We start from the raw sequence: 27,076 nt of genomic DNA, 5'->3' as shown, positions 1-27,076 counted from the left end.
GGGTTGTCTTTGTTCTTCTTTTTCTAGTTCCTTAAGGTGTGAAGTTAAGTGGTTTACTTGGGCTCTCTCTTGTTTGTTCATATAAGCCTGAAGTGATATGAACTTTCCTCTTATTACTGCTTTTGCTGCATCCCAGAGATTCTGATATGTTGTATTTTCATTTTCATTTGTCTGTATATATCTTTTGATCTCTGCGCTTATTTCTTCTTTGACCCATTCATTTTTTAGAAGTATGTTGTTTAGTTTCCACATTTTTGTGGGTTTTTCCCCCTCTTTTTTGCAGTTGAATTCTAGTTTCAAGGCTTTATGATCAGAAAATATGCTTGGTACAATTTCAATTTTTCTAAATTTGCTGATATTGTCTTTGTGGCCCAACATATGGTCAATTCTTGAGAATGTTCCATGTACACTAGAGAAAAATGTATACTCTGTCGCTTTGGGATGAAGTGTCCTGTAGATGTCTATCATATCCAGGTGTTCTAGTATTTTGTTTAAGGCCACTATCTCTTTATTGATTCTCTGTTTGGATGACCGATCTAGAGCCGTCAGCGGAGTATTGAGGTCTCCAAGTATGATTGTATTTTTGTTAGTTTTTGTTTTAAGGCCAATAAGTAGCTGTCTTATATATTTTGGTGCTCCTTGGTTTGGTGCATATATATTAAGGATTGTTATGTCTTCTTGATTCAGTGTCCCCTTAATCATTATGAAATGACCATTTTTGTCTCTGAGTACTTTTTCTGTCTTGTAGTCAGCATTATCAGATATGAGTATTGCTACACCTGCTTTTTTTTGGGTGTTGTTTGCTTGGAGTATTGTTTTCCAGCCTTTCACTTTGAATTTGTTTTTATCCTTGTTGCTTAGATGTGTTTCTTGTAGGCAGCATATAGTTGGATTTTCTTTTTTAATCCATTCTGCTACTCTGTGTCTTTTTATTGGTAAGTTTAATCCATTTACATTTAGTGTAATTATTGACACTTGTGGGTTCCCTACTGCCATTTTATAAATTGCTTTCCGTTAGTTTTGTATGTAGTTTGATTCTTCTCTTTTGTTTTTCTATCATTTGTTTTTGTTTGTTTGTTTTCCATACTTCTTTCCTCTGTTGCTACTTTTTTTAAGTCAAGTGTTTTTGTGGTGGTTTTTTCTAGGGTGGTTACCATTAAGTAATGAAAAGCGTACCTACCATATTCATTGTAGTACCCTATCTTATAAGTATTTCTGCACTTCATCGTCCTTTGCTACTGTTAATCTCCATCCTCTCCCCCCTTTTTTTCCTTTGTTGTCACAGTTTAAGTTTGGTTTTATTGTGTTCTTGGTGGAGCTGTTACTTGTGGTGTTGTTTTCTTTTGTTCTTTGAATCTGGTTGGAAAGCCCCCTTTAGTATTTCCTGGAGTGGGGGCTTTCTGTGGATAAATTCTCTCATCTTTTCTGAATTTGTGAATGTTTTTATCTCCTTCATACTTGAAGGATAGCTTTGATGGGTATAGTATTCGTGGCTGAAAGTTCCTCTCTTTCAGGGCTTTAAATATTGGGGTCCACTCTCTTCTAGCTTGTAGAGTTTCTGCTGAGAAATCTGATGATAATCTAATAGGCCTTCCTTTATATGTTGTACTCTTCTTTTCCCTGGCTGCCTTGAGAATTTTTTCTTTGTCATTGGTTTGTGTCATCTTTATTATGATGTGCCTTGGAGTGGGTTTGTTGGGGTTAAGAAAACTCGGTGTTCTGTTTGCTTCTTGAATTTGAGGCTTTAGTTCTTTCCACAGGCTTGGGAAGTTCTCATCTATTATTTGTTTGAGTATATTCTCCATTCCATTTTCTTTCTCTTCTCCCTCTGATATACCTATTAGTCTTATGTTATTCTTTCTGATGGAGTCAGACAATTCCTGTAGGGCTTTCTCGTTTTTTATTATTTTTGAGTCTCTTTCTTCTTCTCTCTGTTGTGCCTCAAGTTGTTTGTCTTCTATTTCACTAATCCTATCTTCAATCTGGGCTGTTCTGCTAGCTAAGTTTGTTACCTCGTTTTTCAGCTCGTGAATTGAGTTTTTCATTTCTGTTTGATTTGTTTTTATAGTTTCAATTTCCTTGATAATATATTCTTTGTGTTCATGGAGTTGTTTTCTGATCTTCCTATATTGCCTTTCTGTGTTTTCTTGTATATCTCTGAGTATTTTTAAGATTTCTATTTTGAATTCTCTGTCATTTAGCTCCAAGGCTTCCAATATGTTGTCTTTTCTCCATAGATTTTTCCACATCTATTTGTGTTACCTCTCTTTCTTTTGTATCCATAATATTCGATTTCCTCTTTCTTATTGGCATCTGAGGGTGGTCTTGTTGATAGCACTAATTAGAATTAATAAAGAGTAAAAAGTAAAAAAAAAAAAAAAAAAAAAGTAAAACACCCCACAAAAAAAAACAGTAATAATTTATTATTTCCCCCTTTTTTTCTTTCTTCTCTTTCCCTCCTCTCCCCTCCTCAGGGAAATATCGTGCCTATAATGGAGGGCCTGATTTGGGGTGAAGAGTTCAAGGGGCAAAAAAAGGGGAGTAGGGACCTACTAAATGCAAAAAAAAAAAAAAAAAAAAAAAAAAAAGGAAGAAAATCTTAGACAAGCATAAGATGATTTGCTTGTGAGTGATGGTCAACTAAGAGATATAATGAGAGGGATAAGAGGGAACCAGAAAAAAGGACAAAAAAAAGGAATAATAAAGAAGAAAAAAATTAAAAATGATAAGTAAAAATCTGTTGTATTAAGTGGAGCGAAGACTAAATACAATGGAGACCTTGGGTTGGGAGGACCCAAAATGCCACAAAAATAAACAAACAAGAAAAAAACAAAAACAAAAGCGAAAAAGAAAAATAAAGCCAAAAAAAGCCTTGAGTCCCAAATTAACTAATTTGTTCGTGATTGAGGATTAAATGGGATGAAAGTAAAACGAGAAAAGAAAAAACGAATAGAAAGGAAAAAATAAGAAAAAGAGAAAAACGAAGGAAGAAAAAAAGAAGGAAGAGAAAAAAACAAGATAAAGCAAAATAAAATAAAACAAAAGAGGAGAGCGTGAGAGTTAAGTGTTTTGGAGTATAACCTTAAAGGAGGGTGAGGATGAAGAAGAGAAATAAAATGTAACACTTATGGGTAGTGTAGTTCAAGAAAAGGGAAGCATAAGATGGGCAGAGAATAGAAGGACCGAGGTGGAGGAAATAAAGGCAATAAGATAGAAGAATCAAACAACAACAACAAAAAAAAATTAGTGGAACAAGTTGTAAAGTCTGTGGATTTTTCTTGATTTTGAGATGTTAACTTCTTCCTTTTTCTTTTCTCTCCCTCTTCCTGGTCGGTGATTCTACCCCAGGCTCTGCCCCTGTGTCACACTTAGGTAGGGATTTGCAGTTGATGGGATTCTATGGCAATGTCATATAATTGACTTTAGTCTTGCTGGTAGTCAAGGCTTGTTGGCGTTTGCAGCGTCCAACGATGAGAGAGTTTGCTTTCCTGGATTCTCTCTCCTAGTCCCCCCTTCCTGAATTAGCAGCCTGGTGATCCAGCTATAAGGCTGCAACTGCTTCTGCCTGGGGAGTAAGAGGCTCAAAGAGCTGGGAAATCCCCACTCTATCCCCACTCAGTGCAAGGCTTTGGGAAAGGCTCTGGCAGTCAGGGCCTCCAGTGTAATCAGGCGGGGGTGGGAGTCAATTGTTGTCAAGGTGACTGTTCAGCACCTAGCATTCAGTTGGACCACTCAACCCAGGCTTTCCACACTTTGTAGCCTGTTTCGGCTGGGAAGAAGAGGCACTAGTCTCTGCTTGCAACTAGTGTAGTATAGATCTTATTATCTGCCAAGTCCTTCTTGTTAGCGTTTATCCCTGAATATGGAGGCTCTATCAATCAGAAGTTGCCCCCGCCCCTTTAGCGAGAGGCACTAAAAAATATCACGCCTCTTGTCTTGGGTCGCTGAACTGAGAGAGATCTTATCAATTAGAACCAAGGGTGCGCAGATTTCACGGGTTAAGCTAATTTCAGTGATTGGGTCGCAGCTGTGCTCCCGAAGGTATTTCAGGCTGCCTGCGCGCGCCCCTCCCCCAACGCTTGATTGTTAGCTTGAATGGCTGGGTGAGGTGCCCCGCCCAGGGAGAGAATCTCCCAAGTAGGGAATACCGCCCTGGGCCTCTCCCACTCCCCCCGCTGCTGGCGGCTGGGACGCACCGGGCGCAGGATGATGGGGCACCCTGGGTGTGCGGGCCAGCAGGGCGCTCTGGGCGCGTGGAATGCCCAGGGTACACGCGCGAATGGGGTGCTCCGGGCACCGGTGGCTGGTGACTCTCACTCGCAGTGCGCGGGCCGCTGGGAACGTTAGCGGTGCTCGCTCTGCAACCAGACCGGGCGCGCCAGCGGCTGCTCGCCGCTCCAGAAAATGGGCGGTGCTCGCTCTGCAACCGGACCGGGCACGAGGCTGCTCGCGGCGGCTGCTCGCGGCGGCAGATCGCGGCTCCCGAGTGTGGGCTGACTCACCACAGGCGCACTTCCTCGCGGCTTGAATGAACCGCAGGGGCGGTAGCTTCCTCCACACCCTCGTCTCTCAGATTCAAATGATAACAGTCCTTTCGCTTTCAGTTTGTGTGGAACTCCGGAATGCTCCCAGGATAAATTTTCCTGTTTCTAGTTGATAAATTTGTTGTGATTTTGGGGAGATCTGTCGGACGCGCTGCTCACGGCGCCATTTCCGTGACGTCACTCCTTATTTTAGTCAATCTATAATCTAACTCAGGCATAGCTACATACAGCCCATGGGCCAGATCCAGCCAGTGTAAAGAATTTATGTGGCCCACGATTAAATTTTTAATATTCTCTGCACAACGCACTGTGGAAATAAAATAAGTGGTACTTTGAAATTGTTATACATAAACTACAATATCTAACCATTGTACAACAATGAAAGTTAAAAATCTCAGCTACTCAGAAGCGGAAGCGTCTTTGATTATTGGAAATTGAGATATTTAAGAAGATGGTGATATGCGGAAAAGAATTCCGCGTGTGACTAATCTAGGGTTAACTTCCAATAATTGGTTGAATGGATTCGCAATACTTCTTTATTTTTTAAAAAAATTTCATTATAAAGATATACAACTTTTGTACTCATCTGTGCAATTTTTATAAGCAATTGAATAATGGAAAGTATGGAAATTTTAAAAAACTTGCCAAGGAATATTTAGTAATCTTCAGCTCAACTTATGTTTGTGAACAAACTTTTTCTTTAATGAATCTAAATAAAAATACAAGATCAAGATTGAATATTTGCATTTGGAAGCTGTGTTAAGAATAGCTACTACAAGTATAGAGCCAGATATTAAAAAAATAATAGGCGATGCAAAGTGCTTCAACACATCACATTAGTTTTTTTGTTTATTTGTTGTACTAAATTACTTACATTTATTCATAAACAAATTACATAATAAATTTTTGTTTACTTAAACGAATCATTTTTGTATTTAACATTTTTTAATTTTAATATTTCATCTGGCTGGTGAAAAAAGTTTTCTTTCTAATCTGGCCCAGGGACAAAAACTGTTGGCATGCCCGATCTAACTATTGTTGAATCTTAAAAAACAAATTACTGATACCATTATACTTCATTCTTCAGCACATTACATTGAATCTCCAAAAAAGTAAAGCCATTCTTTTACATCACCACAAAATCATTTTCACACATAATAACACTAATTTCCTAATATTATTTAACATTCAAATCATAAAAAAATGTAAAAAAAATGTAAAAAATATATGATTTAAAAAACTTATTAAAATGAAGTAGTGTTTTGATGATACAAAAACTTATATAATTTAGGGAAATGGTCGAGGATATGGTAATTACTAAGACATTACCCAGTACTTATAAAACCAATGAAAATGTTAAACATCCCTAAATTTGACTATTTTGATGGCTACAGAGTCAAATGTTGATCAATTGGCTCATTTTAAATTAAAAGTCAAAAAGAAGAAATTTTTCTTGAGGTCTCTTTAATTATTTTAAATGATGGACAAAAAATCAAAGTTTTGGATTTAAATACTATGTTTTAGACTTGAAAGATAAGCTGGATATCATTTAATTCACATGGTTTTCAAATTGGTTCCCATTAGTCTCAGATTTTTAAAGGTCTTCATAGACCACTTGGTAGAAGGAAGGAATCAGAATGGGGAGTTTTATTTATTTTTTTAATTTAATTTTTTATTTTTTTATTTATAGAGACAGAGATAGAATCAGAGAGAGGGACAGATAGGAACAGACAGACAAGAAGGGAGAGAGATGAGAAGCATCAATTTTTCGTTGTGGCACCTTAGTTGTTCATTGATTGCCTTCTCATATGTGCCTTGACCGTGGGGCTACAGCAGACTGAGTGACCCCTTGCTCAAACCAGCAAACTTCAGTCCAAGCTGGAGAGCTTTGCTCAAACCAGATGAACCCATCCATGCTCAAGCTGGTGACCTCGGGATCTCAAACCTGGGTCCTCTGCATCACAGTCCGATGCTCTATCCACTGTGCCACCACATGGTCAAGCAGAATGGGAAGTTTTTTTTAATAGGAAAGAGTAAGAACCCTATAGTTAGGGCTTTTGGCTATGGAGTCTCCTACACATACCCACATGCATGCACACAATTTCTTTAATCAGAGCAACCTTACATGAATATTTTTTATTTATTGGGGTTCTGATTTAAGTTTTCTTTGCAAAAAGGATTCTTCTGCTAAATCATTTTATTGTTGTTTTTCAAAACTTCTATTGTAGTCCAACTTCCTTATATGACAGAAGAGAAGCTTGAGGCTCAGAGTAACTGTTTTGCCCAAGGTCATATAACTCTTCAATGAAAAAACCAGAATAAAAATCTACATCTTTAGTCAGTGTTCTGTTCTTATAACCAAACTGGAAAAATTAGATCATTTTTTTCAGAATACAACAGCTAATGACAAATAGTATACTTCTAGTGTAATATCAGAAAAAAAAAAGCAAAGTCCATGATGTAAAACATTAAAATTCCTAAGACACCAAAATTTACAGTCTTATTTTCCCCATTTAAAATTTTAAATACTTCTTGTAATTTGCAAGGATAAAAGCCAGAATAATAACTGCAGCAATGCTTAAGTATGTAGGGACTTCTCTGTAAAACAAATGGCTCTTTAATTTTCGATGTGTTTTTGGAGATTCCTCCAAGCCAACACATCTCTGAAGAACAAAGACTTGCTTCTGTATGTGCTTAATTCATTCACTTACAACTGCTAAGTGAATGTCCCCAACAACTGCTGAGAACTAGACTACAGGATGCTGTGCTAGAGGGTAACTTTAGCTCACATGGCCTCTAAACCAGAAGTATGAGACCTAAAGAAGCTAACCCAAGTATAGACACATCTAGTGAACAGAGATACCTACCTCCCTGTTTATGGATGGACAAAGCAAAAAAAAAAAAAAAAAAACAAGAAAAGAAAAGAAAGTGTCAATATGTATAAGTCAAATTATTAGAATAGTCAAAGGGATGTCAGAAGAGTTATATGTTCAGAGAGACATGCAAAAACAGAGACGTATGATAGAATTCTCTACCACTTTTCCAGTGAATTACTGTTAAGAGCAGAGAAAAGATCTGGCCACGGACAGGATGTCTTTGTGAGTTCTGTGTGGGTCACAGAACTGCGTAGGGGGACTCTACCCATTTTAAATGTTTCTTTTTTCTCTTCCACTGCTCATCAAAACATATGATCTTAAATTCGCAAAACTCATGAAATCTGTCCTCTACTTCATATGATTTTGGCAAATGTTTAATTTAATCTAGCCTCTTGTAATTTCTTTTTGTCCTCAGCACTGTCATCTGTTCAGAATAATGTAATGTTGTTTCTAACACCTTCTGTTTACAACCTTTCACCGGCCAATCCATTTATTTCTAAGTATCTTTCTCTCTCTCTCTCCTTCTCTCTCTCCTATCCTTTTAAAGCAGTGCTTCTCAATCTTGGCACTTCTGACAATTTGGACCAGATAATTCTCTGTTGTGGCAACTGTCATGGGCATTATAGGATGTTTACCTGCACACGTGTTAAACAGATGCCCATAATACAAAGCCTTCCTCCAATCACCTTGCAGTGACAACCAAACATGTTTCCACATATGGCCAAGGTCACCCTGGGAGAAAAATTGCTCCCGGTTTAAAAGTACCACTTTAGGGCTAACATCATTCACACTGTGCTTGCGAGGTCTCCTACCCTGCTTTCTCTGGTTCTAATTTGATCTTTGCCTTTGCCAGATTAATGTCCTGTCCTCCTTTTCTCTTCCAACCTGTTGCTCCATAACCCTAGACCAGGGGTAGTCAATCTTTTTATACCTACAGCCCACTTTTGTATCTCTGTTAGTATTAAAATTTTCTAACCGCCCACCGGTTCCATAGTAATGGTGATTTATAAAGTAGAGAAGTAACTTTACTTTATAAAATTTATAAAGCAGAGTTACAGCAAGTTAAAGCATATAATAATAATTACTTACCAAGTACTTTATGTCGGATTTTCACTAAGTTTGGCAGAATTAATGTTTATAAAACAACTTACTATAGTTAAATCTATCTTTTTATTTATACTTTGGTTGCTTTACTACTGCCCACCATGAAAGCTGGAATGCCCACTAGTGGGCGGTAGGGAACAGGTTGACTACCACTTACCTAGACAGTCTTCACCTTGCTCAACAGTGAGCAGAGAAACAGTGAAATTGAAAAAACCAAAATGGCTTCTATTTCATTATTATGTTTCTCTCACCCTCTCTCTCTCTTTTTTGCATGTCTTGCAGAAGCAAAATTTCTGGCCATGTTCTTACCATACTTTAGTATGGAATACATATGTCTCACTCATATTTAACATATTTTTGTGACATGTTCAGTAGAATTAATATTTTCTTTAAAAAAGAAACAGAGCTTTAGGGTAAGAAGTCTGTCTTCTTTTCATCATTGGTGTTGTCCATATAGTCAGAACAAATACATGTCTATATACCTGCAAACACACACATATACCTATTCACCTAAAGGAGACCATTAAGAATTGCCTATAACTATAGTTACACTACCTGAGACTCTATAGACTTCATTTACAACATTTTGCAAAAGTAGCTAATAGTAGAGGAAAAATAAAATAATTTGGATAGCCTTGAGTGAACATAGAAGGCTCAGTAAACAAGATTATGAATTGTTTCAAACAATGGGAGGAGGATTATCTAAATAGATATAGGTATGAATATTAGCAAATGAATTAAAAACTGAAGAGGTGAAGAGCATAGACCCCCTAGTTTCAAATCTTCCTTCTGCTACTAGCAAGATGTATGATTCCTTTGGGTAAGTTACTTCATCTTTCTAATTCTCAGTACCTTGCCTCAAAAACTGAGAAGATCACAATAACATGTGCTCCACAGAGGACTGTTTTAAAGATCAACTGAGAAGTACATGGAAAAACATTTAACTCAGTGCGGGCCAAATAGTAAGCATTCAACAAGTGTTGACTATTTTTTATCACTTCACTGCCCTCAGCAAGGAAATATCAAGAATTTTTATCCCAGACTGAGTGCCCCATACAGCAAGAAGTGCAAGAATTAAATAATGAAAAATGATATCTGTAATAAAAAAAACAACTATCTGGCTAAAGTTTTTGTAGTTTTCAATGGGGAATGGTTGCTCTATTATAAAGAGCATTAATAATATACACAATCAGCCAGATCATGTGCCAAGCATTTTATAGGCATTCTCTCATTAAATCCTCAGAAAATATTGTGAAGTAACTGGTTTTTCAAACCAATGAAGTAATCTGGATGAAGTAAGTGAATTAGTAATAAAAGCTTACAGAGGGAAAATCAGGCTTAGAAAGGCTTAACCTTAGGCTCAGTCACAGAATAAGAAATTTTAAAAACGGAGCCCAGAGACCAGGTCTGGCAGTGGCACTGCCTACAAAGAAGTCATATAGTATTTATGAATTTAAAGCAGACAGGCAATAACTTTTTGCTGAAGTACAACTTCAAAATTTATTTTGTGCCTGACCAGATGGTGCAGTGGATAGAGCATTGGACTGGGATGCAGAATGACCCAGGTTCGAGACCCCGAGGTAGCCAGCTTGAGTGTGGGCTCATCTGGCTTGAACAAAAAGCTCAGCAGCTTGGATCCCAGGTTGCTGGCTCAAGCAAGGGATTACTCAGTCTGCTTAAGGCCCATGGTCAAGGCACATATGAGAAAGCAATCAATGAACAACTAAGGGGTCGCAAAGAAAAACTAATGGTTGATGCTTCTCATCTCTCTCCGTTCCTGTCTGTCTGTTCCTATCTATCCCTCTCTCTGACTTCCTCTCTGTCTCTGTTAAAAAAAAATGTTATTTTGTAATAACAAAAAAATATTATATTAGCAACAACCAGAACTGGAAAGTTTAAGAAGCTCATGATAACAAAGTGAGATGATAGTTTTGACAGAGAGATTGTTGTCAAATAGCAGAAAGAAAGTGACTCAAAGTTGATGTCAAAAGATAGGTGGTAAGGCCCTGGCCGGTTGGCTCAGTGGTAGAGCGTTGGCCTGGCATGCGGGAGTCCTGGGTTCAATTCCCGGCCAGGGCACACAGGAGAAGCGCCCATCTGCTTCTCCACCCCTCTCCACCCCTCCCCCTCTCCTTCCTCTCTGTCTCTCTCTTCCCCTCCCGCAGCCAAGGCTCCACTGGAGCAAAGTTGGCCTGGATGCTGAGGATGGCTCTGTGGCCTCTGCCTCAGGCACTAGAATGGCTCTGGTTGCAACCGAGCGGTGCCCCAGATGGGCGGAGCATCGCCCCGTGGTGGGCATACCGGGTGGATCCCGGTTGGCGCATGTGGGAGTCTGTCTGACTGCCTCCCCATTTCCAACTTCAGAAAAATACAAAAAAAAAAAAAAAAAGATAGGTGATTATTAAAAAATAATTTCTATAGTCCAGGTACCTTTGTGGGGGAGGAATAAAATAACATGTATAAATACGCCTTTTTTGGGGGGGTGAATAGTCTAAGGTCCTTCCAAGAATAAGAGGGATTATAAATTAAATTGGTAATTAAAATAACTCTGCGTTTCATATTTGAGGAAGTAAATAGCTACTAAATTAGAAAATCGAAATAGAAGTCTTTCATAGTTGGATTTGGAAAATTTATGTGTTTACTACATAATTTAGAATAAAAGAATGTCAGGGAAACTGCTTTAATGCTTATTGTGTCACAGTTTTAAATTTATCAAATTTATTATCATATATATTCTAAACAATTGCCTATATATACATGTAAGTTTAAATAAAACACTTATTAACCCTGATCACATAACAATATAACACTTATGAATATTTATTGAATAAATAAAAAAATAAATGACAAGTAAATTAGATATTTAACTTCTTAATGTTACTCTATAATCAGTATTGTTTACTTACAGCTTTAAAAAATTAACTTCAAAGAGTTTTACAAAAAGCGGGATCATTAAATGTAATGATAATGTTTTTATTTTTTTGGTGCTCACTATAATTTTCAAAATGTTTTATTTATACACTACAGACAAAATATAATTCAATGTCTGTAGTATTATAGTGTGCTTACCACCAAGTCTAGTTTTGTGCTCACTATAAATTCTTAAAGGATATAAGATATGCATATCTTTAAAAATGTATAATTACTTTATGCCTGATAATAATTTAAATATAATTTTTAAAAAGTATAGAGAAGAAATTTTAAAATCACATGTAATCACAAATCTTAGACATAAGTATATGGGAAAATGTATTTGTTTAAATTCACAATTATTCCAGACTGGGATTTGAAACCTTATGCAAGGTTGCCACAGGGTGGTCAAAATCAGGAATAGCAAGCTAAAACTAAAGCATACTTGATTATTGAATACAATTTCTTATTAAAATTGAATTGAAAAATAAAAACTTAAGTTTTTGAAATAAAACGTTTAAATTCTGAACTCTATACTCTCTTCATTAGAGTGTTAGATATTAATTTTAGCAATTATAATTATTAATCACTATGATGATGATGATGACATCAGTTTGATAACCATGATAGCTAACAGAACATTTACATCTGGATTTTAAACTCAGAGTGCTCTGATTTATTTAGGATCACCGCCTCTGTTGTCTTTTCAGGGTTGTATTCACCTTAGTCCCTGCCGGTCACTTTTCCTGACTTGTATATGTGCTCAGTACAATATTTTTAGATGAACAAATGATACTCAATTATTGAAATGTTATCAGAATTAAATAAAATATAAAAATATTATTTAAGAAACCAAAAAAGATATGTACTGATATTTTCACCTATGCAACTTGAATAGTAGACATTTCAGTCAGCAATGTTCCTTGCTGTGCATTTGCTATCCCCAACACCTGCTCTCTTTCCTACGTTTTCATTCACTCAGCTTTATAGATAAGATGAACCAGTCCTTAGGAGAATGGCCTATTAAGGAGCCCAGAAGCAAGCTCTAGCCATGAGGACTATCTTCCAAAAGATAGAACAAACACATACGGTGTTTTCCAATGAATTTTATGTTGTACATTTAACAGTGAAGTCTGACGTTGAAGTTTGCCTTAAAAGAGAAGGAAGACACGAAGGAAAGTTTTATAGGATTTTTTAGGTATAAAAAACAGAATTAAGTTTAAGAATTTAAAAATATCTATATATTCTCATCTTTTTTTATTTTTCCCTTTTTTGGTATTTAGACAACTGAATCTTATCTATCCATCTACAGAGCGCTAATATGTTGTGTAGCATTTTCACTTAATTAGGTTGTATATTTAGCCCGTGAGTAAGTTTCCGCATCCCAGTCCGACGCTGTATCCACTGCGCCACCGCCTGGTCAGGAGTAAGTTTCCTACCACTCATAGACCATTATCTGGTGGACTGAGCTGAAACTGGAGCTGGTGAGTCAAGTGGCTGGGCCTGCATTAGGATCCTCCACTGGATTAAGCAGGGGCCAACTACAGAAACCTCTGTGGCTACTTTCTGCAAAAGGAGGGACTATAGAAGTGATGGTCTAAGTCTTTCACCATTTTATGATCTACTTTAGTATTTATTTCTTAATTAGTATTCCAGTTATTTCTTTATTTTTCATCCTTTTTAAAGCAAGGGGCTCTTTTCTCCTTCTATCTCCCCCTTTTCCTTTCTTAATTTCCTTGTTTGAAATGTTTATTTACACCAACCAACACAATGTGATTATTATGTTAAAGGACATCATGAGGCTCCACGTATAAATTTCAGCTTAATTAATGGAAATTTATACCCCAAATCTGTTTATGTAAACTTCACAGCAGGTAATATCTACTTGTATAATTTATGGTGGTTGTATTTTTGGAATTATCCAATTTATAAAACCAAGGAACTAAGCAAATTCAAGAATCTATTTTTAAAAATAAGGTCTCTATTGAGCTCACTTTATTTTTACCCCTTTTTGAATTTTAAATACTTGTGAACTGAATGGCATTAACTTTTCTTGCAAAGCAAAACACAATTTGAAGAAATTATTAAAGATATAGGTGTCAAGTTTACTAGTGTTGGGCATGGTTATGATTAAGAATATCAACATAGTTTCAGGCATATGAGGAAAAGATATAACATGGTAGAATGTTAAAATAATTCTCTGTCAATTCCCAGCTGTTATATTTTAATGCATAAGTAAGTTCAGAAACAAAGACAACTGGTGGGTTTAGTGAAGACTTACAGTTATAGCTAAATCTATTAGATTAAAAAGAAAAAAAAGGGAATTACATTTAACATTTGAAAGGCATTAACATTGATGATGCATTAATAGTTATTTTATAAATCTAATACAATTTAAGAAGAAATATTTTCACCTAGTTAAAATTTATCTGAAACCAAATCTTATTTTGGTTTTTAAAGTGGAAAGTTCTGGAAGAATTTTTTTAAAAAACTAGACTCTGTGTGTGTGTGTGTGTGTGTGTGTGTATGTGTGTGTGTGTGTGTGTGTATGTGTGTGTGTGTGTGTGTGTGATGGAGACAGTCAGAGAGAGGGACAGATAAGGACAGACAGACAGGAAGGGAGAGAGACGAGAAGCATCAATTCTTCATTTCAGCACCTTAGTTGTTCATTGATTGCTTTCTCATATGTGCCTTGCCCGCAGGGCTACAGCAGATGAGTGACACCTTGCTCAAGCCAGAAACCTTGGGCTCAAGCTGGTGAGCCTTGCTCAAACCAGATGAGCCCACACTCAAATTGGCAACCTCGGGGTCTCAAACCTGGGTCCTCTGCATCCCATTCCGACACTCTATCCACTGCACCACCTTGTCAGGCAAGAGCTAGACTCTTTAATAGGAAAATATTATTATAATATATATATATACATACCAATCTTTATATTTCATAGTATTTTTTAAATCATAAATATTTTAGTCTGACCTTTGGTAGAGCAGTGGATAAAGTGTTGACTTGGAACGCTGAGGTCACTGGTTCAGAACCCCAGGCTTGCCTGGTCAAGGCACATACGAAAAGCAACTAGTATGAGTTGATTCTTCCTGTCCCTCCTTCCTTTCTCTCTATCTCTCCACTATCTAAAATCAATAAATAACATCTTAAAAATATGTAAATATTTTAAAACTCAGACTCAAATTTTATTTCCATATTTATAATTGACTTCTAAAATTAAAAGTACAGTGTTCCTAACTAAGCATGTATTCTACATAGGCCTTTAGGGTCCTGTAGAGAACAAACTAGGAAGAACTGCGCTCAATTTGCTTTGAAATGCATTGCAAACTGGACCGCCCTATCAATGCACTGACGATGTTTCCAAGCAAGGTATTATTTCTGCTCTACTTCCCATTCTTTTTTTTTTTAATTTCTATACTAAAAAGACATCCCTATGCTTAACTATAGGACTCATAGCATGTATGCTTTCCTGTTCTTAAAATAAAATAAAACGACAATTCAAATCACATGGATTCATTCTCTAAACCTCCCGCATAGCTATTTTATCCATTTCTTACCCTCTAAGAATAAAACAAATGCTTTAGAGTAATCATTTTAACAAAGGATAAGCTCTATGCTCTTACATCATTGAAAGTTCATGTGAAGGCACTACTAGAATATAGAGTACAGATATACAGAGGTGGAGTATATCAATATAAAAATTGTATTCTAACTAAGGGGAAAATGGACATAAAGAACAAAGAATATTTATGGATTAATATTTATATTTCTACCAAAATCCTCAGGGATAGCCATTTTTCAGAGAGCTTCAGCAGTGCTCTAATGGCACAGGGAGACCCACGAAAAGCGTTTGTTGCTTGTTTTTTAGTCTCGTGTAACCAGGGATTGAGGCCAGTTGAGGCCTCGGGCTCAGAAGAAAATATTGGACCCCTTAAAAAAAGAGACAGAGAGGAAAAATAAAAAGACATGTTAACCATATTTTTAAATAAATAAAAAATATTATGTACTATTAATGTTAAAATTGCACATATGAAACCAAACTTGGTGTCATTAGAAAATAAGTGTAAAGTTGGGGTTTTGTGGGTCCCTTCAGAAGTCAGGGCCCAGGACGTACGCCCGGTGCGTAACTGATTATAGTCACGGAACTGTAGTGCAGACACATGAGGTCATTGGGATATGTATAAGATAAAACTTAACACACATACCATGTAATTCCGCTGGTAATGGATGTTCTCTTTGTTGAAATCGATCACGTAGCCATTGAAGGACCAAACAAAAGTGAGGTCCAGGGCAGGGTCAAAGGAAGCAGCACACTGCATGGTGGCATTTTCTCCAACAGTGATATCAGCATTAATTGGGGCCAATATAATTCGTGTGGGATCTGCATGTTTTTAAATAAAGGAGTAAAGCACAATTCAAGAACATATGATCTGCTACATTAAAAGAATAAAAATCAATATAATTCAGTTTCTCTGTGCAAAGGAATATGTTTTCAAATTCAGCAATTTCATCAAGCAAGAGATTTTCCCAGAGGCTTTTAAAAGTAAACTTATCAATATGTGGACCATCTTAGAAGCTCAGTGCTGAACCACTTCTCATAGTACATTAGAAATGCATCAATGTAAATCTAAAAAAAAATAATAATAAATCCTTTCTTACCTGTGATAACAAGAGTCCCAGTGCTGTTCGCCTTCCCCCTATTATTTTCTGCAAAGCATATGTAGACACCACCATCATTCCTTGTAATGTTATTGATTTCCAAGCTGCCATCTTCCCAAATGAGTATTCTATGAAATGAAAAAGATATATAATTCACAAAATGCTTTATTTTTCTTCCTCTTAGATTACAGATATTAATTTCCATTTGATTAGTACATTTCACACAAATTAGTTGACAGTGAGATTGAAGAGGAAACATTATAGAGCCTTTGTTTATAATATTCTTTCTCAGCACTGAAAGTTGTTCTAGAAAGTCACCTCCGTCTTTCTCTTGCACTATTGCAGTTGTCTCTATCTGGCTTCTTCCTTTTACCTTTACCTCCTCATGTCAGTCATAAATGACATAAGTCATGTCATGTCACTCTTCTGCTCATTGATGTCAGTTGGTAGCTCAGAACTATCCAGTGGCTTTGCCTCTCATACATGGTAGAAACCATAGTCCTCCAGTTGCACTTTTAGGCCATGGAAAATTTCACAATTTGTTCCTAACATCCTTTAGGATTTTGCCGCTTCAGAAAGGTTTGCCTGATTATTCTAGTTTGTATTGCATACATTCATACACATGCAGATGCAGCACTGCTGTCTTGGTATTCCCCATCTTATCCCTCTTTCCAGATTTTGTTTTCCTAATACATATTTCTTCAACATATTTTAGTTTTACTTATTTACCTATCTTTCCATCGATAATTAAAAAGAATTTTTTTTTTTTATTAAGTGAGAGGAGGGGAGGCAGAGAGGCAGACTCCTGCACGTGCCCTGACTGGGATCCACCCATCAAGACCCTACTGGGGGATAATCTGACCATCTGGGGTCATTGCTCTATTCCTCAGCAACTGAGCTATTTTCAGTGCCTGAGGCAGAGGTCAGGGCATCAGGCGCCAACTTGCTGGACCAAATGAGCCATGGCTGTGGGAGGAAAAGAGAGAAGGAGAAAGAAAAAGAGAAGATGGGAGGGTGGAGAAGCAGATGGTCATTTCTTCTGTGTGCCCTGACTGGAAATTGAATCCAGGACATTCATATGCTGGGTCATTGCTGTACCACTGAGCCAACAGTCCAGGGCTGGTAACATCTTTATGTCAAGAATTTTAGCCCTGGCCGGTTGGCTCAGTGGTAGAGCGTCGGCCTGGTGTGCAGAAGTCCCAGGTTCGATTCCCGGCCAGGGCACACAGGAGAAGTGCCCATCTGCTTCTCCACCCCTCCCCCTCTCCTTCCTCTCTGTCTCTCTTCCCCTCCTGCAGCCAAGGCTCCATTGGAGCAAAGATGGCCCGGGCGCTGGGGATGGCTCCTTGGCCTCTGTCCCAGGTGCTAGAGTGGCTCTGGTCGCAACAGAGCGACGCCCCGGAGGGGCAGAGCATCGCCCCCTGGTGGGCAGAGCGTCGCCCCCTGGTGGGCGTGCCGGGTGGATCCCAGTCGGGCACATGCGGGAGTCTGTCTGACTGTCTCTCCCCGTTTCCAGCTTCAGAAAAAACAAAACAAAACAAAAAAGAATTTTAATCTGGGGCCATGTCTTCAACAGAAGTATATTCATTAACTAATTTTGAAAGAAATCTTCTGTGTGTAGCAGGAAGGCATGAAGTAGTGAAACACTGATCACTGAGTATCATTTGGTCACCCGTTTTTTGAGAGGATGAACTACATAAGTTTAAGTGAAGCATGTGGTTTTCTACATACCATCATAAAATGGCTTTTAACCCTCTGTGGAACAGGCTCAAACTAGTCATCATCCTCAAAGAAATGAGCCTACGTCTTTCAGAAATGTGACCTCAAGACTCCAAGTCAGACTTCAAAGTTAGGGAAGACTGACATTTTCATAGCCACAGAGAAATACAAACACACTTTATTTTTTTTTAAATTTCCCTTAGTAAATAGCTTCTATAATAGATTAATATTTAGGAAATTTGTCTTTGAACAAAACCTAAATCTATTCCCTCTGCCTGTTTGCCTCTTCCTTAGAGGCTGGAGACAGATAATTTATTATAGATAGCTTTATTATATATAACTTTTTATAACATGTATTTATCATGTTATGCCTTACACTTAGATTCAATATTGAATTGCCTGTCACTGGATATATACTTTCTTTAAATGTAACATTTCCAAAAACTTAATTTATCACTGAAGCATTGCACAACACATGCCAACACTTCTTCAAATATTTCATTTTAAGGGCTGTGTTTGATAAAGGAAAAATACTATCATATATACTGCCTTTCCAATAAAAATCTCCATATAAGATTTTCTACCAATAATATATTCCAGGATTTCCTTTGTCTTTCTTTAAATATCCAGTTTCAACTTAAGTTTATGATGAGTACTTCTGCTTTGTGGAGATGCACAGTAACAAAATAATGTAAACATAAAAGTAAGTGTATGTCACTGTGGAAGTTATGATAATCTGCCTCTAAATTCTCCTACTGTATTGGAGTGTAATTGATTTACTGTTCCAGATGCAGAAAGCCTGAGTTTGTTTGCTTGTTTTGTTTGTTTGTATAACAGTCATTATTCTTAAGTCAATGTAGAGTAAACTCCCAGATTTTATTCTTATTTTCAGATAATATGATATGGATAAGCAGTAAGACAAGCTAGAGACTATCTGGTCTTTAATAATCACTCACTTATCATTGCCAGAATTACTCCAGAATATTCTTCATCTTGTCTAGTAATTGTTAAAGCATACCAACTCTGGAGTAGCAAAGAATCTTGGAGATACTCTCCTATAATGGCTTGGATAAAGATCACTTTATAGCTGATAGTAGTCTATCAAATATATATAGATGAATAACCACAAAGAAATTCTGTTGAAAAATATATATGATTTTAGTCCAAAATAAAATTATATAATTGAGAACTTAATTACAACTTATCAACATTCATGTCTCCTCTCCCACTGATTGCAAATATTGCATAAACCATTTCATAAGCCACTAACCAGGAACAAAAATAACTTTGAAATGTGGAACCACATTTTTATAACTATATTAATCAGAATAAAATTATTATGCTTAAAAAGTTAAATTCAGTTACTCCTTGAATATTGGTTTTCAACAGAATTATTTTTTCTCTAAAAATAATTTATTAGTTTAACTTTTCTTTATATATAGTATTTAATAACCACCAAACATATTTTATATGAAATGCTATATTTATTATAAAGCATTACTAAAATAACATAGATATTAATAGATTAAAGTAGTGAACAAAATTAGATTCATAGATCTTTTCTTCAAAAAGTAGTACAATTTGATCCAAAGACTTTAAAAATATTATGACAGGACTAAAATAGTAACATTTTAGAAAGTAGACTTTAATTTTTTAAGTATGTTGATATTTAAGAAAAACAAGTCCATGAAACATGGTTCTGAAAAATCCTTGGTTGAAGAGGACCATAATATTGGTCCTCATTAGAATTAAAGCAATAAAAAATCTTACTAAGGACAGAGAGTTGATTTGGGGGTTGGGGGGAGGCGGGCAATGGCAATGGGACTGCTATACCATAGGTTGTTTAGGATAACTAAACTGGGACAATCCCTTGGATCAGTTTCTGCATTGCTCATTGTCAGACTGTTAATGTTTCAGGAGAAAAATTAACAAATTGACTCTTCATTTAACATCGATTCTTCTTGCATCATTTTGTTAAATTTTTGATAACTCTTAGTCAGACATATTAACTCTAAGAGTTAATGCGGGCCCTGTCTGGTTGGCTCAGTGGTAGAGCATCAGCCAGCATGTGGAAGTCCTGGTTGGATTCCTAGTCAGAGCACACAGGAGAAGCAACCGTCTGCTTCTCTACCTCTCCTACTCCCTCCTCTTCTCTCTCTTTTTCTCTCTTCCTCCCCCCTGCAGCCATGGCTCAATGGTTTCCCAAGTTGGCTCCTGGGCACTGAGATGGCTCCATGACCTTGCCTCAGGCACTAAAATGGCTCAGTTGCCAACCAACAGAGCAGTAGCCCCAGATGGGCTGAGCATAGCTCCATAGGGGTCTTGCCGGTGCCTAGTTGGGGTACATGTGGGAGTCTGTCTCTGTTTCCCCACTGCTCACTTAATAATAATTTAAAAATAAAAAAGTTAATGCATTCAGGGAAGCAACTGCTTGCCCTGTACAACCACCCCCACCACCACACCTCTGTCCCCACGCACAGCAATTCTTGTGATCATCCTGATAAGACACCTGTGTGAGCATGTGTTCATCAACATGACATGGACTTCCCTTTTTCAGTCTGGAGCTTATGCATATTTTTTCTGAAGGTTACTTTAACCTGTCCAGGTTTTAAATATATCAAAATAGAGATGATACTGCCCATTTTACCTACTTTATTGAATTACTGTAAAGTAAAGCTATCTTATACAATTGGCCAGAAAATTCTCTTAAAAGGCAAAACCTTTTTCTCTTCTTATTTAAATCTTTAGTTAGATTTTCATTACTTGTAGATGAAGCCCAAGACCCTTAGCATAGAAAACATTATTACTAATAATATGACTTACTGTATCTCACCTCTTAAAACTCTTCTCTGTTTTCCTCTAAAGACAAGCCACATTGATTTTAGTCCCTGCATTCCTCACACATACTATATACTCTCTGCCTTAGGGCCTTGGCCCATGCTATTCTCACTGCCTGGCATCATTCCTACTCCCCTAACTTCACATCTCATTCTTCCTATTTACCTTCCTGACTTTTCCTCCCCAACTTTAGTACTCTATATAACCATAGCTTCTTCTAGGAAACTAACAGAAAGCATGCAGTGTATATTTTATTTATTTATTTTTCTGAAGTTGGAAATGGGGAGGCAGTCAGACAGACTCATGCATGCACCTGACCGGGATCCACCCAGCATGCCCACAAGGGGGCGATGCTCTGCCCATCTGAGGCATCGCTCTGTTGCAACCAGAGCCATACTAGTGCCTGAGGCAGAGGCCACAGAGCCATCCTCAGTGCCCGGGCCAACTTTGCTCCAATAGAGCCTTGGCTTCGGGAGGGGAAGAGAGAGACAGAGAAGAAGGAGAGGGGGAGGGGTGGAGAAGCAGATGGGCACTTCTCTTGTGTGCCCTAGCCGGGAATCGAACCTGGGACTCCTGCACACCAAGCCGACGCTCTACCACTGAGCCAACTGGCCAGGACCTCTCAGTGTATATTTTACATAAATAATCTATGTAAGTCATAGGCTGTTCATTATGTCCTAAAGCCACCAAAACATTGGTGGGTAACTTACTTGTTGAGAAGATGAGAAGCTCTTGTTTACTTTTTAAGAAGACAAGAAGTTTCTGTTTACTTAAGGGTATGGGAAAGGGTGATTTGTACTTTAAATTCATCCTTTAATTTTATCACTGAAATACTTAACAGGCTAACTGCATAAAATTAAATAAAATGCAAATGTATATAGATGCCCTCACTAGTGGAAAAATAAGTTAAAGAGATCCTATTTTATTTCTTATTGTTTATTATTTCGGTGGCCTTGGGCAATTTACCAAGAATTTGAATTTCAGTTATCTAAATTCCTTATAAATTAAAAAAGCCTAAAACTTAAATCCTGATTATAAGGAATACTGACAGTGTTCAGCATTTCTGTTCATCTTAGAACTAGAGTATCTTCTGCGGAGAAAAGTTGGAACAAACAACACTTGCATTATTAATGTGAAAACAGTCCTCTATAAAATAAACTTTCCCACACAGTGAGTCCCGATTGGCTTTCTAGTTTCTGAGCTGACCTGCTGCTGTTGACAAGCCACTCTGTCCCTTTGCTCCATGAGAACTTTGGTTTCGGGGCCGCTTTAGGTTTGCATTCGATTATAACCCTTCCGCCTTTCGCAGCCAGGATCTTTTTCTTCATAGGATTCATTTCAAAAGTCGGAGCCAAAGCTAAAAGAAAAGAAATTATTATTTTTCTCCTTTGCTACAAGAGAAAGAAAAATGTTCTATACATCATTTTTTCCTTTTTGATTACTAATCAACAGAAAAGTTTAATTTCATCAACTAATATCAGCCATGACCAATAAATATTGCATACCTAAGTACTAACAACTTTTTCTTTTATTTAATAACTTTATGGAGGCATATTTAACTTATCATGGAATCCACCAGTTTTAAATGTATAATATAATTCTTGATGACTACTGGATTATTATAAGATTTAATTACAATCAAATACCGTATATATATTTCCCTTGAAGGTAACATCCAATTCAATTGTTTTTGACTAAATTACAAAAGAGAAGTTAAGTGAAAGACTAGAGGAAATGAGCGTCATGATTAATAAGATCATAATCAATACTCTCAACCTAACTGTAAATCAACTATCCCTAGTTTACAAATGACAGCTATTAAAATTATATAATTTGCTAAAGGTGTCATAGGCAGTAAGTATCAGGTAGAAGTCACACTCGGATCTAGTTCCTTGTGATTTGCAAACAGGTTTTCATTAAACAATATGACTCCTCCTTCATTAAACAAACATTTATTGAGCACCACCTGTGTGCAAATACTATGAGATGACAAAATAAACAGAGAGAGCCCTAGGAGGACATGATTCATCCATAGTTAATCCTAACCTCAATGTATAGAAAAATAATTATGAAAATAGGATATCGAGCCTCATAAAAGGTTTCTCCCCTGATGTCATGCACTAACTTTCCTTAGGGTCCCCACTTCTAGCTCATTTCTCAATCTTCTTGTCCATTTGCAGAATCTAGAGCAGGGGTCCCCAAACTTTTTACACAGGGGGCCAGTTCACCGTCCCTCAGACCGTTGGAGGGCCGGACTACAAAAAAAACTATGAACAAATCCCTATGCACACTGCACATATCTTATTTTAAAGTAAAAAAACAAAACGAGAACAAATACAATATTTAAAATAAAGAACAAGTAAATTTAAATCAACAAACTGACCAGTATTTCAATGGGAACTATGCTCCTCTCACTGACCACCAATGAAAGAGGTGCCCCTTCCGGAAGGGCGGCGGGGGCCGGATAAACGGCCTCAGAGGGCCGTAGTTTGGGGACCCCTGATCTAGATATTCCATTCATCCATTTCCACACATTTCAATCATCTGTAACTCTGTTCTCTTTGGAGCCTATTTTAGACCTAAGTATATTTTTATTCAGGTCTTGACTTTTTTTTTTTGTATTTTTCTGAAGTAAGAAGCAGGGAGGCAGAAAGAAAGACTCCCACATGATGCGCCTGACCAGGATCCACCTGGCAAGCCCATTAGAGGGCAATGCTCTGTACATCTGGGGTGTTGCTCCATTGCAACCGGAGCCGTCCTAGCACCTGAAGTTGAGGCCAGAGAGCCATCCTCAGCGCCCAAGCCAATTTTGCTCCAATGAAGCCTTGGCTGAAGGAGGGGAAGAGAGAGATAGAGAGAAAAGAGAGGGGGAAGAGTAGAGAAGAAGATGGGCACTTCTCCTGTGTGCCCTGGTCAGGAATCGAACCTGGCACTTCCACATACCTGGTCAACACTCTACTACTGAGACAACTGCCCAGGGCTCAGGTCTGACTCTTTATCCTCTAGTCCTGTGATTCTCAAAATTTGTCTATGCATCAAAATCATCTGAAGACCTTAGCAAGATATTGATTCAGTAGGTGTGGGTTAGGACTGAGGCTGGCACTTGTTCTAACAAGCTTCCAGGTATTGCTACTACTCTGGATGTTTTTATAGCAAGAATTTAGGAAAACACTTTTTATAGCAAGGGGCTAGTTTTCCCATTATTTCTTTAGTCTGAGTTTTGATACTTGACAAATAAAAAAAGTAACCAACCAACTGGTATTTTACACCTAATTTAGGGCATGGTATTTTGTATAGGCTCAGTAAACATTGTGGATGAGATATGGCCTGTAAAATTTCAGACTAAATTTAATAGGTTTATACTTAAACATCCAAAATTATCTAGAATATGGTAACTTTTTTTGAATAGATTCAGTTATTTATTTACTTATTTTTTATTCACTCAGAGGAGGAAAGGCAGAGAGATAGACTCCCACATGCACTTGAACCAGGATCCACCTGGCAAGCCTACAAGGGGCCGTGTTTTGCTCATCTGTGGCACTGCTCCATTACTCAGCAACCAAGCTCTTCTTAGTGCATGAGGTGGAGGCCATGGAGCCATTCTCAGTGCCTGGTTCCATCACATTCCAGTCAAGCCATGGTTACAGGAGGGGGAGAGAGAGACAGAAGAGGGGGAGAGGTAGAGAATCAGATGGGAACTTCTTCTGTGTGCCCTGATTGGGAATCAAATCCGTGACATCCACACACCAGACCAATGGTCTACCACTGAGCCAACCGGGCAGGGCCTGAATAGATTCCGTTTTAATGAAATAGTTTATTTAATCTGGTTACTTAAATAACTTCATACTTATATAATATTTGAATTGCTAGAAACAGAATCCAGAGTATATTCCCATATTTTTTAATGGTGGGAAGAAATAAAGGAACATTTTCACTTTACTAAGAAGACATGCACTTATTTTTGTCCTTTTTGTTCTTTACTGGGCCTATTAAAAATTGTATCTAGCATAGTATACGTACTCAACAAATATTTGATGGGTGAATAAATGAATTAACTAGACAACTAAAGAAAGGAGAGAAATGTTCCTAAAGGTAATAAACAAATAAGTTCGAGACTAAGATAAACATGTGCAGGAACACTGCTCGCAGGTTGAGTATGATTGAAATATTTAAGTCTGGATTATAGAAAGATCTTCAGCCTGAGATGTTGAATATTCATTTTCTTTTGTAATTTATTATGATAAATAAAAATTTTAACAGAAAATATAAAGTTTTATGTTTGGAAAAACATTCAAACTCACCTCATATCTTCTCTAAGAGTCAAAATATTTTTATTGCAATCCATACCAAAGTAGTATGGTATGAAGCTTAAGCCTGAAGTTACTTGATCCCCAAATAACCTTGATTAAATATATTACCAAGGGATTTTGACATGGGGGAGGGAGAGAAATGGAACATGATCCTCCACATTATAATAAGAGGCAGGAAAAATTAAAATTTTAAAAAGATCTCAATTTTTTAAACGATTTTAATAATTTCTTATAGTTACCTACTTTCTTTTCATATTCTTTTAGTGTCACTAAATTTGTAGTAATAGAAATGTTTTAAAGCATTTCCCTTTAATGTAGCAAGAATAAAGTATCAGAATAAATAAAAAAGAATGAATATATTTCACAAGTAAAGGGATAATTTTTGGACAGGAGAAGACAGAGTATCTCCCTCAGGATGAAGAGATGAAAATGACAAGTGTAGTAAAAAGATTTAGATAGTTTTGAATGAGGGATGGAAGTTGAAATAGTCTATTTCAAAGGGTTTCAATTTTCATGGAGAAGTAAGAGGGTAATATGAAAGGAGAAGTCAGTAGGGAGTAAGGAGATTGAAGAATGTCATGATGGTTTTACAAAGCAATCCCAGGAAACGAGACCCAGGGACAGATATAGCCGGCAAGTACTAAAGACGCCACCTGTGAGGCTGGGTCATGTGCATTGTGAAAGCATCAATCTTTACAATGTGGTTTTTAGGAAACTGTCTGGCTGCCCAAATGTAGGAGGGAACAAGATTTGTAAAAAACTTGCATGTGTAAAGTTTTCTTTACCATTAAAAATTTCATTAAAAAGTATTATACTCCATGTTTCCTCAAATTTATTTACTGTTCCTTAATGAAAAAAAGAGAAAAAACAATAATAAGTCCAAACTACATTTTAAAAGTTTTTAACTTATCAATTCCAGAATATAATATGAAATCAAATGTGATCTATAGCTACCCTATGATCATTTTTAATGCGTTGTTTTCATGCTGAATGTTAACAGAAACCAGAAATGATACTGACCTAAGATCTTCAACTCTGCATTTGCATAAATGGCTCCATATGTGTTTTCAGCTATGCACTGGTACATGCCAGCATTTTCAAAAGTCACGTCATACAGTCTCAGTTCTCCTTTATGATACTGCAAGGAACAGAACATTTTCATTAAGGTATGGACTTGGTTGTCTTTTCATTTAAATATATTATTCTGCCCCCACTATTAACTTAGTTGAGTGAAGTTGAATAGTCATGGCATGGGGAAATAGAACCCTCTTACCATGCCCAGTGGCTCTTGTTTATTCATCCTACAGAGCTGAGAGTCCACCTTTTTCCCTCTTGGTCAAGCTAGGAGATTACAGTGGGAAGGTAGAGAAGGAACCCACTGCTGCTACTTGTCCCCAGGGCTAAAGGTAGGACCTCCACTCTTACCTCTGTTTCTGTGGGGTCAGGAAAACAGTGGCAAGAAAAAGGGGACAATATCAGGTAGTGAAGATGGATGAGTGAGAAAAGGGGTAAAAGTGGAACAAAGGAAAAAATGAGAGAAAGAGAAGGTAGACATAAGATTGCAGAAAGTTGTTTAAGCTGAAAAAAGATAACTTATGTTCACTTTCTTGTTTGCTTTTTTTAAGGAAATTTTTTATTTCGGGACCCAGGTCCCCTTACTCTATTGACTCTCCTGCTATACTACCCCAGGACCACCTGGAAATGTTGCCTGAACATGGACTCAGGCCCTGCACAGCACTCGAGCATACATACCGAATATCCATTTTTCAGCCATCGGATAGTAGGTATGGGTTTCCCTGTGGCCACACAAGGCCAATAGAGATCACTGCCTATATCCACCTCTGTGTCATTGATATGTTCTACCCATTCAGGAAATGCTGAAAAGTAAAGAACATTATAAATGTCAAATGTAAGTTTCAACATTCATCATAATCTTGCATAGGAATGCCATTTTAGTTGACCTTCATTACTTCACTATTGTGTGTTCCATAAAATCAATACGTGAGTCACTGAAAATGAATTTCCATAGATCCACAGGTAAAATTTATCCTATATTATTATAGCATGAGTTAACTGTAATTCAATTTATAATTATTTTTCTAACTTTGAACC

The 27,076-nt window shown here is 37.2% G+C and overlaps 1 protein-coding gene across 4 annotated transcripts in view; it reads right to left on the bottom strand.

The window, feature by feature from the left end:
- Nucleotides 1-27,076, bottom strand: part of CNTN1 (contactin 1) — a 374,840-nt gene that overhangs the window by 122,967 nt on the left and 224,797 nt on the right. For all 4 annotated transcript variants that reach the window (XM_066368970.1, XM_066368969.1, XM_066368972.1 and 1 more), the window contains 5 exons: nt 26,717-26,841; nt 25,985-26,102; nt 21,861-22,011; nt 16,098-16,225; nt 15,644-15,819 (listed from right to left, as the gene is read on the bottom strand). In XM_066368970.1, coding sequence (XP_066225067.1) covers nt 15,644-15,819; nt 16,098-16,225; nt 21,861-22,011; nt 25,985-26,102; nt 26,717-26,841 — 698 coding nt within the window. The remainder of the gene's footprint in view (nt 1-15,643; nt 15,820-16,097; nt 16,226-21,860; nt 22,012-25,984; nt 26,103-26,716; nt 26,842-27,076) is intronic.

Source organism: Saccopteryx leptura, chromosome 2, assembly GCF_036850995.1.
Source record: "Saccopteryx leptura isolate mSacLep1 chromosome 2, mSacLep1_pri_phased_curated, whole genome shotgun sequence".
NCBI classification, from domain to species: domain Eukaryota; kingdom Metazoa; phylum Chordata; class Mammalia; order Chiroptera; family Emballonuridae; genus Saccopteryx; species Saccopteryx leptura.
This window is presented reverse-complemented; position numbering and strand designations above follow the sequence as displayed.